The 16,219-nt window shown below is 43.5% G+C and overlaps 1 protein-coding gene across 3 annotated transcripts in view; it reads right to left on the bottom strand.

Annotated features, from left to right (window-relative positions):
* Positions 1–3,465: 3,465 nt before the first annotated feature.
* The window catches only part of GFRA1 (GDNF family receptor alpha 1), a 217,216-nt gene continuing 204,462 nt past the window's right edge, over positions 3,466–16,219 (bottom strand). For all 3 annotated transcript variants that reach the window (XM_061193036.1, XM_061193046.1, XM_061193042.1), the window contains 2 exons: positions 4,622–4,675; positions 3,466–3,676 (listed from right to left, as the gene is read on the bottom strand). In XM_061193036.1, coding sequence (XP_061049019.1) covers positions 3,521–3,676; positions 4,622–4,675 — 210 coding nt within the window. In that variant the 3' untranslated portion in view covers positions 3,466–3,520. The remainder of the gene's footprint in view (positions 3,677–4,621; positions 4,676–16,219) is intronic.

Raw genomic sequence — 16,219 nt, 5'->3', positions numbered from 1 at the left:
AAAACTTATTTTCCAAAAGACAGCTCCTCTGAGGCCGCTGTTTTGTAAATAAGAACAACAGAAATACATTTTTGCTGGATTCTAAGAACAGAATTTGCTAATTATATAAACTCACTGCTCTTACATGTCTTTTCCCAAGCACTTAACACTGATTCAGAAATGCTTCCTCTCTCCCACTTTCCTAGCTCAGCAGATGGAGTGTTTGGGAGTGTCTGATTCAGAGTACAAAGAGGCAGGTGGGAAATGGGGATGCAGCTGGAGACTACCCATCCTCGGAGCATGTGCAAGATAGAAACAATCTTAATATGGACTAGATCAAAGGCCACAGCAGCTCTGGAGGAGCCCTGTCCTATATTTGTTTTCCTTGAAGAAGTAGCTTCTAAAACATTTTTTACTACAGGATAAAGAATCGTTTAAAAAAATTTTTTTTAAATGGAAACCACACTCCTTTCACACTTTGGATACAGTTTGCTATACTTAATGAAAAATAATCTATGTCATTCTCAACTTACACTTTTTTTTACTAGAGGCTTGAAAAAAACCAGATATGGAAAAATATATTCAGGTGGCATTCTGAATTCCCTCTCTTTACTGTGCCCTTCTTCCTTCATGTGCTCTATTTAAAAGGATACTCAAACACCTCTCGGTCAAAGATATTCAACATCAAGGGGACTGAATGTGCTTCTAATCGGTTTGGCAATCTTGCCTTTTTTTCTCTGAAATGAGTAGGGCATAGCTAGACTTGATTTGGGAGCCATGGTCTCCATGGATGTAAGTTACTGTTTTTGTTTGCCAAAATCAACTACAATGAGATGCCTTCTCCAACAGGCCCAAACCTCAGCAGACAGCCCTTGTATTTTGGTGGCACCTTCCATGCAGGGCCTGCAGGACAGGAAGTAGTGAATCATTTTTTGCTTTTAGCACTGCCAGAGGAAGCTGGATAGGTAAAAGGTTTTGCCCGCTCCAGTACTGGGGCAAATGATGGTGTTTCTCGGGCACCGTGTTAAACTGAGATCACCCCGAACGGCAGAAACACTTGCTTGGTATGATTTTATAAGACTCTCTCTAACAAGTTGTCATGGAACATCCTTCCCGCTGTTTACTTAAGCAGTAATTTATTTTCAAATTGACGATTTGGTAACTCTCATATGCTTCTATCTCTGAAGAAAAATGAGATCTGTGTTGGTGAAAGATGAGGCTTTTCAAAATTTAATTTATGTGCTGCACATCCATGCGTTCTTCACTGAAGGCCACTCTTGTTAGCTCTGATAACTCCTATTTCCTCTTTGGTCATCTGAAGCTAATTAGAGCTGCTGTTTATTACAGAAGTAATCAATAGCTTTCTACAGTAGATTACATAGGATCAGACCTCTATGCAATTAGTCCAATGTAGATACACAGAGATACCTTACTTAAAACAAAATATGCTCTGTAAGAGATATGCTTTCACAGGTGACTGGAATTCCAAGTATTTCGACATGTTTAATGTGTTTATTCAAAGGAAGAGTCTTCACGAAACCTTTCACTAATTGAATTTGTTTGATGAGTTCCCCTTGAAAACATTTTGAAGTGAAAAAACTCGGTACTTAGTATATACATTTATGTTTATTACCATTTGGATATAAATGTACTTCAAACACCAATAGAGCTAAAAGGCTATGCCTTCATCTTGGGTTTAATAGATTTCCCACCCTAGTAATTTGATTAATTCTTACAAGGCAAACATCCGTGGGCAAAGGGAATCAGGATGAAATGTGCACTGTGGGTCTGCCCCCTCCACCCCTCTACTGATATGGGAAGAAAGCGAACGCTTCCAATACTCTATTGGGTGGAATCTCCTCGCCTCTATTCAGTTTCAAAGAAACATGGCTACTAGCACTCGATCCTTGTAGATTTCGAATCTCACCATTTCAACCAGACTTCAAAAGTGCACTTTTGAGTCTATTCGTTGAAGGAAAAGAACGATAGAAGAGGACGTGCAGTTAACAAGCCAAATGCCTTATATCCAGAGTCCTGTTTTGTTCTGTGTCTCTGTGCCAATCAACTCAGCTCCACAGACCTAATGGTGACCCTCTGGATCCACGAACCTTTTTTCTTTTTTGCAGAGTCAGTCACAGTCTGTCACGGAGGACACAGAACACGGTGTAAGCAGACCCCCCCACGACCTTCAGACCAAACTGCTCTACACAGCAGCCAAGCCATGACAGTTGGGAGTCAAGACAATCCTTAGGAAAAGAACTGTGTACCCTGGCATGGATCTGCTTCAGAAGAAAGGGCAGCACGTCCCAACCCCCGTCCCAGTCAAGGCTGCCTTTGTCAAGTAACATGAACACCAAGGTCCTGGTCTGTGTCAACTGGCAAGGGTGCCATTGGACACTGTAGAACATTTACGAGTGGCTGCTGGTTTCCTCACAGGTATGCACGCTTGCGTTTCAAGAAATGATAAAAGACAATGCTTGGCTGCTCTGTTTCCTCCTGCCTGTCCACAGTAACGTGATGCAGAGCTTTCTGCTAAAGCCCGAGGCTCCTCAGAGTCTGCTTTTGAAGAGCTGTCTTCATGAACATCGGAGCTAACACTACTTATGAGAGGAAAACAAGCTCTGTGTATTTTGTATTAAACCACCAGTAAAAAAACGAAGGCAATGTCATTACTTTCAAAATATAGAAAGCCAGTAGTTGAAATCATTTAGTAGTAAAATTTTTTTTCTACATATAACCTCATACGTGTAAAGAGTATTGGAATGATGCTTCAGCTATATTTGACTCTTGTTAGTTTAAGGGCTTCTCACTCAGGTAAGGCTTAGGAAAATGTCTCAATGATCAAGGTTCTGTGAAGTCTCACGCCCACTCTCACTCTCTATTTTGACTAGAAGACAGACACTACAGTGGAATGTGACAGGTATTTTTTGTTTTTGTAGGAGAGTGCAGAACTCTCCTAGAGAGTACATAAACGTAGCGCAGAAAATACTAGTACGTATAGAAAAGTGAACATTGGTACAAGCTTGTTTGCACAAAGTCCATCAAGATTGTCTTGATGAGGATCTTCACTTTGTGACAAAAAAAAACCTTGGCATCCACGTACCGCTGCAGTCATGTCATCAGAAATAAAACCTATTACATGAGAGATGGAAGATTCTTTAGAAATACTAACTCCTTCTCTAGCTAGTGAAGGCCAGAGTTAAATTGTTAAAATCACCATCCTCATCGTCCTCTTGAAAAACATGGCCCCAGTTTGCTTTACAGCCAAATCAACAAACTGTCCCTTTACAATACAGCATGCCCCAAAGCCTTCTGAGTTTGGAATGTAGCACTGTATCGGGGATCCCATATAAGCCCTAAGGATCACAAGAAGCTTTCTTAGGAAAAAAAAAAAGAAAGAAAAAAGTTCCAGTTGGATGAAACTGTTTTAGCAGTGTCTCAACTGAGCTCCTAAAACTGGAATTTCAGATGTACAAGAGGACAGGAAACAGATAACTTGGTTTTTGTCTTTTTACATGTCCATGTCGTTTTTTAAATGCAGCTACGATGTGTCAGCCAAAGATAAAGATAATAGGGTGGACAGGGCAGTTACCACCAGGACCAGCAGTGGGCTCAGACCGCAGCTTGGAGGAGCAGCCATTGATTTTGTGGTTATGTGGCTGGAAGCCCCAGCAAGACCATCCTTTTCGTAATCATGCTGTAAGAAAGAATGTTTTCATTATCACCCACTGCATGTGTTCGTTCTATCAAGGCATATTTTAACCGCACTCTTTCTCTCTCACTGCTCACCAAAGCTGACCCGAGATTTTACCCCCACTCCCAAGGTCCCCCAGCAACTGTGCAACATGGAACCATTCTCCTTCTGGGTACCAATGACTGAGGAGGGATGCTTGCTCTCTCTCTCCATCATGAAGGAGGGCAGGAAGAATCATCTTGGGAAACTTGCCCAAGCAAGTATGGGTTCATGTAGAGATGGGTCACAAATCGCATTGGAGACTGGCAGAGAAGGCAGTAGCCTTTTTCTCCATTGGCTGGTTCAACCATGGACTTCATAGATGAAGGGTCTTGCCCTGCTTGTCAGAGAGTCCCGACCAAAACCTAGGCTCCCAAATTCCCAGTCGGCACATCTGTCCTTCCCCAGGATTGATTCCTTCATCCCCATCCCTAGCACCTGCTCAATCCCATAATGCCACATCCCACCACAATGAGCTATGATTGTGACAGAACCATCCACCCTCCCACTTGTAGATTGGGGAGTGTAATGCGGCCCGCCTTGGCTACTTCTGGGTTGCTGTGGAGGTCAAAGGAACATCTGGTAAGGAGCAAGAGTTGTTATGTATCTTCTCTGTGCCAGATTTTTATGTGACTGTGACCAGAGATTATCATGGTACTGGGACAATGGTATTTGTGCTGGTCCAGTTCTGAGGGGAGGATCCTGGGGTCCACACTTGGTTCTCACTTTGTGCACTAGGATCTGAAGACTGCACCTGGCTCAAAGGGCAGAGGGACACTGAGGGTAACTTAGATTTTTTTCTGGACCTGAAACCTTGTTGTCTTTGAGCCCTTCACATCATATCCTGTTCCAGGGTTCCAAAGGCTCTGTTCCTATAAATGTAGGGAGACTCAGAAAGAAACAACTTACATCAGAAAGACAGAGGTGTGGACTGCCCGACATATTGGATTTCAGCTTCTGTGCCTGGAAAGAGACAAAAGCGCACACACACAAAATCACTCATACATACTATGGAAGAGTAATTACTGATGATCAACTGTCTAGGGCTGTGCCATTTACAGAAATATGTGAGCCACAACTGTGAGCCCATATATAACTTAAATTTTTCTCCTAACCACGTAAGAGATAACAGGTGAAGAAAATTTTAATAACATTTTCTTTAACTCAATATATTACCATTTCAACATGTAATCAATATAAAAGATGATTAATGAGATACTTTACATTCTTTTATTTTCATCCTAAGTCTTCCAAATTCGGTGTGTTTGACATAGTACATCTCAGTCTGTACCCACCTCATTTCAAAGTCACTGCACAGGTTACAAGAGAAAAAATTTTGAAGTCATTTACATTTTGAACTCATTTATAGTTCTGAAAGTTAATGTTTAGGAACTGCCTTCTAGGTAAAAATGGTGCAATAAAAATCCACATTTATTAGTAATATAAAGATAGGTCTTCCTGAAGCTTGTGTGTTTGTTCATTTGTTTATTACTTGTTTCAGTCCACAAACACTTACCAAGCTATTTTCCAGTGCTGGGCATACGGTGATATGACAAAAAAGGATGTGGTCCTGGGCTCATGTGGCTGCCCTCTTGTGGGAAAACCACTCAGTGCTTGGGGGCTAAGGCACAGGGCAAGGACTCTTTCAGACAGGTCCCCTTCAGGAATCGTGAAGGGCATTACGGACCCCAGATCCATCCATCTTAAAACTGCTTTAGGTGGTCACAAAGCACCGAGCTGATCTCCCTGTGCTATGGGGCTGCTTCCCACTGGCTATCTATTTTACGTTTGGTAGTGTATATATGTCCATGCCACTCTCTCACTTTGTTCCAGCTTACCCTTCCCCCTCTCCGTATCCTCAAGTCCATTCTCTAGTAGGTCTGTGCCTTTATTCCCGTCTTGCCCCTAGGTTCTTCATGACCATTTTTTTTTTTTTTTTAGAATCCATATATATGTGTTAGCATATGCTATTTGTTTTTCTCTTTCTGACTTACTTCACTCTGTAGGACAGACTCTAGGTCCATCCACCTAACTACAAATAACTCAATTTCGTTTCTTTTTATGGCTGAGTAATACTCCACTGTATATATGTGCCACATCTTCTTTATCCATTCATCTGTTGAGGGACACTTAGGTTGCTTCCATGTCCTGGCTATCGTAAATAGAGCTGCAATGAACATTTTGGTACATGACACTTTTTGAATTATGGTTTTCTAAGGATATATGCCCAGTAGTGGGATTGCTGGGTCGTATGGTAGTTCTATTTTTAGTTTTTTAAGGAACCTCCATACTGTTCACCTAGAGGGGTGGGATAGGGAGGGTGGGAGGGAGGGAGACGCAAGAGGGAAGAGATATGGGGACATATGTATATGTATAACTGATTCACTTTGTTATAAAGCAGAAACTAACACACCACTGTAAAGCAATTATACTCCAATAAAGATGTTAAAAAAAAATACATGTACATTACCTACGCAATACAAATAAATACATATTTTATTGAAAACTGCTTTAGGGCAGTTATAAGTTCCTGAGCTGTGAGGGCTTTAAGCTCCCTATTTCCTCACAAATGAAGCAAGTTTCCACTGGGTTTCTACCTGAGAACTGAGGTGGAGGGAAGGTTCCATTGCTCAAACAATTACAATAAAAACTGCTAACCCAGTACAGCTCTCTTGTTTTATAAAGGAAAACAAATTAGAGTGCAGAGACGTTAGGTGACTTATCCAAGGGCACACAGTGAACTACTTTAGAGTCAAGATTGAGATAAGTCTCTGAAACTCCTGAATGGAACTGTGCTCTTTCCTGCTTTACAGAGTTTCTCCCAGGCAACCCTGGCATGCTTGACTCTTCATGCTCCACCTGCCCCCAAAATCCACACAAAGAATCCCTCCCATAACCCCCTCCCCCTGAAACTAGGAGCCCTTTGGCATTGAAAGACCGAGAACTCATTTGTCGACAGGATGGCCCTGGTTAAGCAAAACACCTGAATCTAGAAGTATCTGGGCAACCAGCTCTGTGGGAATGCCCTAGCAGGCTGCCTACTGCAGGACAACGTTTGCAACTTGTTGAAGACGTGCTAGCCTGAAATGATAGCATGTTCACCCAAGGAGTAATTTATTGACCATAATGCTACGTGGCAGGTGTCATAACCTTTACCTCTATTTGCATATGCCAGCTGTGAATATGAAATAGAAACCTTTAAACAGGCGTCAAGAAAAAGACACTGTGAAGCATCCCTGGGCTGTTCAAAGGTCACTAAATGTTATGTATAAGAAGATCAGAGGGCAAATCAGAAGAGGAATTGAGCCTTACTCAAAAGCCTACTTTTAATCTATATTAATAGCAAATCTGGTCCATTGCATTGTAACCTGTAGAGAATAATATGTAGAACTTTGCACGTTTTATTTCTGTTCAAGGTTGGAATTGTGCCAGACACCAAAATGGCCCTAAAACATCACATTCTGTCTTTTCTAGGCGGTAATCTACAAAAGACAGCCCTCATTAAGGGCCTTTGCATAACCAAGAAGTTCACTAAAACGTGCAGAGAAGGCACCCTGACTTCTAGTCTGGGACACATTATTTCTTCAAGTTGTTTCCGTGCTGTGGTCACAGCTAAGCTCCACCTCAGTGTCCTAGACTGCAGTGCCCTCTAAGAGATCCAAGGGCTGGTAGGCCTCCTCCTACTTTGTTCCATATGATTAGCACCAGCATGCAGTGTGTCACTCATCATCTATACCATCTGAGAGGCTCACTAGCTACACTTAGTCACTTCAGGAACCTGTTAACGTACTAGTAAAATGCCCATCTATTACATGATTGTAAAGGGGGCTTCCACCAACGGACTAGAAAAGGTCTCTATCTTAACCAATTTTCTTAAGTGGACTCTACATCAACATAGGTAGATTCTGGTCCTCAGTGGTCATTGAGAGTTCAACTTTGTACAGGATTAGAGTCATACCACCAGATAGACATGCTCTTGCCTCCCATCTGAGAATGGCTGGGATGACTGTTCGAATCACACAAGAAAATACATTGAGACCAGCTTGAAGTCTGGGAAGGCTCCGGGCTCTTCTTCCCCCAAAGCAGGCATCTTGTTGGCCTCTATCTAAAGCAAATAATCAACCTCTGGCTTTGTCTCCCTGTGTCCCCACTGGCTTTACTTAAGGTGGAGGCAGCAGCTCCAAGCTCATCTGGCCTTGAGAACCAGTCTGGTGGGCAGAACTGGATGAGCTGCTGAGTGAACGTAGCCATACACCACCAGGCCTCTGCAAAGGCTCTGAGAAAATACCTTCTCTCCTGTCAGACCTTTTCCTAACCCAGCAGAAGCACCTAGCACTCCAGAGGCTTAGCGGTCCACGCACACTGGCCTCAAAAGCCTCTGCCTGCATAGCGTATTAACACTGCTTCCCATTGAGAGGTCTGGGGGGCCGGGAAACCCCCCAGAACTGCAGAGGCAAAGAAGAGCAGCCCCCCGGTTCCGCCAGAACTTTGCATGAACCACACTAACATCTGGGAGCGTGATTAGAAGGCAAAGAACAGATGTTATTGGTTGTTGGAAGGGCAGGCAGCACCTGGGTAAAAGAATCGAAGGGTTGCACACAGACATGAGGTCTTTTAAAATCCCACACCAAACCTGGGGTACATATTACAAAATGAGGGCCAGTGGGTCTGCTGCTTGGACTGAGTGGCATCAACTGGCTGTCCAGTGACTCTAAGGCTTCATAAGCTGCAGATGGAGGGGCAGAGCCTGGGGATTCAGACCTACGTATGTCTAGCTGGTGGCATGCTTATAAGTCCTGTATTCAGTCTGAACCCCTTGGGTGACCACCGAGGGTCAGAAACCTACCTATGCAGATCCAAAGTCCACTTAGGAAGATCTGGCTCTTAAAGCCCCTTGTAGAAGCCTGAGCAACCTGCTGTTTCCACATTTTAAAGGCTTTTATCTTGAACGTTTTTTTAAAACATCAAGCTATCGCTGTCTTGCTAGTCAGGTCTGATAAACGCAAGAAGATAAAATTATAGGGCATCCCTCACCTTCAACTATTGCAAAGAGTATTTACGTATTTTAAACATTGCCTCCGTTGATGAAAATTGGGACTGTCCCAGGAAAATTAAAAAAACAAAAAGAAAACAAAAACTTCTGAGACCTTGCAAGGTATAAGGCAAGTTAGAAACTGGAAGAGCACCACTGCCGAGCCCTAAACGGGTAAAACCAGGGGTGTAATAATGGAACAAGTCCTGTCTGCAAGCTCTACAGCCCTGCTCATTAAGAGGACAGGCGGGCCCAACACAGCGCCTGGCCAGCCCAGACCTATCTAGGCACCAAACCTTACAGTTTGTGGCTTTAAAATATGGTATCTCTTTAAAAGGAGAGAGGGATAAAGAAGAAGAGAAGAGAATGGATTTCAATTTTTCTAAAAGTAAATTTTAACCATTGTTACAGCATGTTGAAAAACGAATTATTTAATCCCTTTTATGAAAGCGGGTTTCATAACAGCTAACCCATAGTTATGCGGTTATGGGGGAGAAGCTGCCTGACTTCGAGTTGGGGAAAACAACACCACCAAAACACAGTACCACAAGGTTTTCATCTTGAGAAGGTGAAGAGGATACTGGAGAAACCATCCACAAACCAGTAGCTTTGCTGTCATTCTGGAAAACTAGGGAACTTGTTCTTTAGGCTCTTCATAAGCCTTGTCCCTGCAGCAGTCTTATAAAACTGTCACTGGCAGTAATCCCCAAGTCCAGGCATGTCGCATAATAGAATTTCCATGGCACTGTAATTGTGCCAGACCTCCCCAGTCCCTGGCACTAAAGGGTTAACAAATGCATTAGATGCCGTTAACCTCTGTTACTCCCTTGCTTTTTACCCCTGTGATTAGCATTTGGAAAGCCTGCCTGGTGCCGACTGCTCTCCGGTACAGAATGCCCAGGCACACATACAGTTCATAGCTCTCAGTCAAGCCAACTCATCGGGCACCGTGTACACAACACGTTCTGCCCGCGGTGGGTTCTCCCCGAGCCTCGGGTCAGATCAGGCTTTGGAGCTGCACACTTGCTCTGTTTATGGAATTGGAGACTTATAGCATACCCACTTGCAGTCTGGCCTTTGCTGCCCCGGGACTCCATTTCTGTAGAGAAGCCAGTGTTTAATCTTGGGTTTTTAGGCAGCTGTCAGCCAGCAGGGCATGGAACATTTCTCTACTCTCCTCCATGTATAAGAAAAGCCAGTTTCTGCTCTACCTCCAGAAAATAAAACCAGAGGAAGTTCCTCAATCCAACAGCAACAGATTGTCCAGGCCGCAGCCAAATGGTCATAATTAACGATGCTTCTGCTTCTCTTCTCCCTTGCTTTACTGATTAGAGAGATTTGCTATATTAAGAACCTGTTTGCTTAATGACAGAATACAAGCAATAAACAGAAATACACAGACTGTAAAACGCAATCAACTTTGCTCTCCAGTACTAAGAGTACCGAGCTGCATCTATCACACTTGTCAATATCAGTTTATCAGCATACGAGCCTCTTCTGCAGCATAAATTGGACCTTTGCTAGGGAAAACCATTGCATGAGTTCTTTCCAAAATAGTCCAGAACTCAAAGCCATTTCTCAATTTAAATCTACGCATCTTACATTTTCTCGTAAGGCAAAACATAAGAAGGCTGTGTACCTAATTTGAAGGATAACTGAGCAGAGTAATCCGTTATTACTTTCTCATTTTTCACTGTGCATTTTAATAAAATGGATTCACCAGATTATAGACTTTTATGGGTAGAACTTACTATATAATAATTCTATTGTGCACTAGACACATATTTGCCCAGATTAATTTCTACGCACACAAAAAAGACAGAAAAAAGAAGTTGCCTGCTTAGTGAATCCAAGCTAAGGAATGGTCGTGTGCTCAGTGTGCTGTAGTCTTATACTCTTTTCAGCTTTTTGGATTTTGCCTGTTGGATTTGGGAGAGCCAGGGGAGGTTTTATTTCCGGTCTGGTCACAAGCAATTGGTCAGTCTTTCTAAAATCCTTGCCACTGTCTATTTTGAAACTCACCTTCCCGGTGAGTTTTGCTTTTCCTATGAACTTGGTAACAACCACTGGTCTGAATAATGTGTAGTCAAGTCAGTGCTTAAAACAAGTGGACACATAAATAAGGTCTACTCTGAGCCCCTGGGCGTGGGTGTTTGTCTCTCAGAGCCTGTGTTCGGCTCTGTTTTCTCAAAGCCGATTTCTGCCAGCCCCACGGGCTCTGGCACAGGCTGGGGAGGGGCTGAGGGGCCATGAGGAGGGACAGAGTGAGATGTGGGTGGTGATCATTCTTGGGCAGCTTTCCTACCATGTCTCATCTACCTTCTCCCTCCAAGACACTGTGTCTACATATTACTTGAACCTCAGCCAAAAGGCTTTCATTACATTAAGCTCTAAGAAGACCTTGTAAAGATGTTTCACCCTGCACAGGTTTAGGAAGGCCCACTGGGTACCAAGTTTAGTTAGTCTGGCAGGCTCTGGGCAGGTCGAGCCTGTCATAAAAAGGGGTGGGGAGAGGACTGGAGGCCTGAAGTCATGCTTCCTTAGCCCATGGAAGCACAGGCTCAGATCCCAGATGGGCTGTTTATATAAGGCCTCCACGAAGTGAGGCCAGATTTTGTGTGTGTGTGTGTGTGTGTGTGTGTGTGTGTGTGGTGGTCGCAGCCTTAAAGGTGATATGGATTCCTGTTCTAGAGTCTAGAAGGTCTTGGATTCCTGGCACCTGTGAGTTGTTCCAAGTTTAACAGCGCAATTTAGGTTGAGCTTAGGGCCAAGCCTAGAGTAGAAACTTTTTTACCTGACAGCACTGGGGGCTGGGCCCTTAGGTCACTGGTCAATTGAGAAATGACGTTAAAGAGCAAAATCATTAAATCACTTAAAAATTACACATTTGTATCCCATTTTTTAATTTAGAAGCTTCTTTTTTTAATTATTGTGGTAAGAACACTTAACATGAGGTCTACCCGCTTAAATTTTTAAGTGTACAACACAGCACTATTATCTACAGGCACAGTGTTGTACAGCAGATCTAAAACTTACTCATCTTGCATAACTGAACCCACATACCTGTTGAACAGCAACTCCTCGTGTCCCCCTCCCCCAGCCCCTGGAAAACAAAATTCTGTTCTTTGCTTCCATGAGTTTGACTATTTTAAATACCTCATATGAATGGAATCATGCAGTGTTTGTCCTTGTGACTGGATTATTTCACTAAACATAATGTCCTCCAGATTCATTCATGTTGTGGCATATTACAGGATTTTCTTCCTTTTCAAGGTGAATAATATTCCATTGTATGTATTGTATCAAACATTTTAATTTAGAATTTGAATGTCATTCACTGACTGATTTTTGGATACATGATCAAGGCCACTTTCTTAAAAAGGTTTTTTAAAGAAAGAGTTTGCCGATTGGAATTCCCTGGCTTATGTTCTGCACAAGCTACACCTATCATTTACAATCTACAATTTCCAGGATTTGCTTCATTAAAACAGGAATGGCATTTGTCTTGACACCCACTGAGAAATCTCAGTGCAGAATCTTTCTACATTTTTACAATTTTTCTCAGTCTTTTAGAGTTGTCTGGGCCACACCTAATCAAAGGCATTTTTTTAAAGGAATTTGAACTTTTCTAATGTATTCAACCTAATTTTCACTGAAACAACTTTCTTTCGTGCTCCTATTTCAATCATTCATGTAATATTTAATTAAATTATGTAAGCAAAATACCAAATACAACAGCATCCAAAGGGTTGAGAACAAATGCTCCTGAATCTTTTAAACCTGCGCCTCCACTGGAGAGAGCAAGGGGCCCAGGTGAGCAGAGGAAGAGAGCCCACTAGCTTGGGGCATTCAGCCTGCCTTGGGCATTGGATGTTTACAGGGGAATGGCAGAGAGGTTGGCTTCTGTGGTGAGCTGGTGAAATGAGGGTCCGTTAAGAGAGCTTCTACTATGATTTAGAACTTGCTCTTGGAACCAGACTGACTGATAAGGTATGCTAAAAAGACCACAGGTTAGGAAGGTCCTGGTCTTAGCTTTTCAACCATCACCTATAATTATAATAACCCCCGCCCTACTACTGCCTACCTCACAGAGTTGTTGTGCGAATCAAGCGTGATACTCGGGCTTCCCTGGTGGCGCAGTGGTTGAGAATCTGCCTGCCAATGCAGGGGACACGGGTTCGAGCCCTGGTCTGGGAAGATCCCACGTGCCGCAGAGCAACTAGGCCCGTGAGCCACAATTACTGAGCCTGCGCGTCTGGAGCCTGTGCTCCGCAACAAGAGAGGCCGCGATAGTGAGAGGCCCGCGCACCGCGATGAAGAGTGGCCCCCACTTGCCACAACTAGAGAAAGCCCTCGCACAGAAACGAAGACCCAACTCAGCCATAAATAAATAAATAAATAAATAAATAAATAAATAAATAACCCAAAAAGTTAAAAAAAAAAAAGAAGTTCCCCAAAGAAAGGCTTCTGATAAAAAAAAAAAAAAAACCAAAAACGTGATACTCGGGGTGGAAGTCCTTTTAAAATCCAAGTTGCTGTTGATGATCTCTTAGCCTCTCTGTGGTCCCTATACTGGATGTTCTTGGATTCAGGCAGGGGTGTGAAAAATACAAAAGATTAAGCTAATTTGGCTTGTGAATGTGACACTGAATAGAACTGGCTCATGATCTTTTTTCCTCGGATTTAAAAATGAATGCAATGAAAGAGATACAGTCCTGTAAGATGTATCAACAGTCCTCCATTAGCTAAGCAGTCCCTCGGGCTTGCCTGTCAGTCTCCCGCACACCATAAAAGGATGTCTGCAGCCCTGCGCTTGTAATTTAACACTAATGGCAGGATGGCAAGTAGCGCTGTGTGCAGACACTGTCTACAGCAGGGAGCTTAACACGGCGCTTGGGCTGGCCTTTCTTCTTTCCCTAACTCCACAGGATCATCTTACATCTATTTTGCTTTTCCCCAAGTTGGGGCAAACACAGGTTGCCAACTACATTAGAGAACTGTGTGTTTTCGTTCATGGTTAACTTGCTTGATTAGTAAACTATTCAGACAAGAAGCAATTATGAGCTGCATTTTAGAAAATTATGCCCAATTAACAATAAGATTATGCCAAACACTGTGTGAAAGATGTTTTAGTTTGGGGTGGGGGAGGGGTTTTGTAGAGCAAACATTCAGTGATCATGGTGTAATGGTAACTAGGGGGATGGCCCTAAAAGGAAACATTTGTTTTCTCAAAATGTGCATTTGGAAACGCAAGTGTGCAGAGAGCAGCAGAAAAGATTCATCGTGGTCCCTGACGAGAAGTGCACGAAGCCGATCTTATCAGACACATGCCCTCATCACCATCAGATAATATTTATTAGGCCTCTCATCCTCTTGTGCATTTATGTGCAGCTGAGAGCGGCCCTGAAATGGCTCTGTGACTTATGGTGGTAACTAAGGTTTGATATAAAACGCCAGGTCTGGAGACAGCATGGACCCAGGGCTTTTGTTCACTCTCTGGGTGGGAAGATGGAGCACTCGTGGTGCTGCAAGAAACAAGGTGAAAGCAAAAAATTTAAAAACTTTAAAAAAGTGTACTTTTAGTAGACAGAGAAAAATATTCAAGAAAATAGGGGAAAACCAAATAGACTAATGGTGATAATGACTGTGACGATTACTCTTAAGAATAGCCTCCATTGGTAATGATCCCATCCGCATTTTACTGAATACTCCCCAAGGACTCATATGACTTTCTGAGGGGGGTACTCCCCTTTTGTACAGATCAGGAAGCAGGGGTTTCAGAGAGGTCGGGACCTGCCCAAGTTGCCACAGCCCAGAGTGGCTGCGCTGAGATTTGAATCTTTTTTTTTTTTTTTAATTAATTTATTTATTTTATTTATGGCTGTGTTGGGTCTTTGTTTCTGTGCGAGGGCTTTCTCTAGTTGCGGCAAGCGGAGGCCACTCTTCATCGCAGTGCGCGGGCCTCTCACTATCGCGGCCTCTCTTGTTGCGGAGCACAGGCTCCAGATGCGCAGGCTCAGTAGTTGTGGCTCATGGGCCCAGTTGCTCCGCGGCATGTGGGATCTTCCCAGACCAGGGCTCGAACCCGTGTCCCCTGCATTGGCAGGCAGACTCTCAACCACTGCGCCACCAGGGAAGCCCCGAGATTTGAATCTCTTTGACTTCAGTCTCTTCGACTCTAAAGCCCACGCATACTGACTCTGCCAGATATGGTACCATTATCTCTCATAATCCTTAGATCAACCCTTAGAATAATAAGGGTAATAAGCCCGGGGTCACACAGCCAGCATGGACAGAGCCAGCCGAGGCAGCCTAGAATCAACCCAAGGAGTCAGAGGTCAAGCCAGGGCTGGTGATTTTCACTCCCCCGAGAGCCTCCACAGAGGAGCACCCCGCATGTCATATCTGAGGTCCCTGCAGCCCTCAAGGTGGCAGGGGACAGCCACCCTGGGGAAAACTCCCGCAATGTCTTCTCAGTGCCCATCATCCTACGCTTCCTCTCTAGCCTTGTCCACGATGTGACTCCTCTTGGGCCTCAAATCTGAGGAGCACAGGGGAGGGGAGCCCTTCATTGAACCTCACCCCCAAGAGAACCAGAGCCATTTTCCTGCCACAAGTGTGCTGCATGGCTCAAGCGCACGGCAGAGTCTATTATTCAGGGAAGCACAGTTGGTTAGAAGTGCTAAGGATAAAAGGTCAGTAGGGGATACAAGAAATTGGATTTATTTATAGTATGTGATCTAAGTGCGCTCAGAGGTATTCTCGTAGGTTGCCCAGAACAAGAGAGCATATTTATAGCCAAGATGGTACAGACGTCCTATTCCTTTTTATTAAGCATGTTTATTATGCAGCAATTGGGTTAAGCAATTGTCCAACTGCTGAATTACTATCCCTCTGATGGGCCAGCCTCACTACCCTCTGGACCACAGGGGCGGGTGGCCTAATGGCTTTTCCTGAAATGCACTGAGGGGGCCTAGTCTTCCCGTCCCCATCCTTAAGTGGTTATTCTCACTTTTTGAGAAAAGTAGCAGGAAAAAAAAAAAAAAAGTTTAGGAGAAGACATCATAAAAGGGTGAAAATAAAAATTGTTTCAACCACAGGGTCCACACCCTATACAACGCCCAAGTTCATTTTCCAGATGAATTTTGGGATAAAAGTCACCAAATTGTCCCTCAGTACTCAGGCTCCTTCTGTCTCATGGTCAGCAGAGACGAACCAGGAGGATAAAATAATGATAAAAAGTTACTGTGCTGGAGGCTCAGTTCCTATGCTGAAGAATTTTAATTTGTTTAATTATCACAACCGTCCCAGGTGGTTGTGCCCATTATTCCCACATTACAGACAACAAACCCAAGGATTAAGGAGATGAAACTACTCTCCACTGTAGTCCACAGGAAGACTTGATTTTATTGTAGCGAGAAGTCTGGTCCTTCAGTATTTTCTACTCTTAAGCACAACAGCCTTTTTCTTAAAAA

This window comes from Eubalaena glacialis, chromosome 1 (assembly GCF_028564815.1).
Source record: "Eubalaena glacialis isolate mEubGla1 chromosome 1, mEubGla1.1.hap2.+ XY, whole genome shotgun sequence".
In the NCBI taxonomy this organism is placed as follows: domain Eukaryota; kingdom Metazoa; phylum Chordata; class Mammalia; order Artiodactyla; family Balaenidae; genus Eubalaena; species Eubalaena glacialis.
This window is presented reverse-complemented; position numbering and strand designations above follow the sequence as displayed.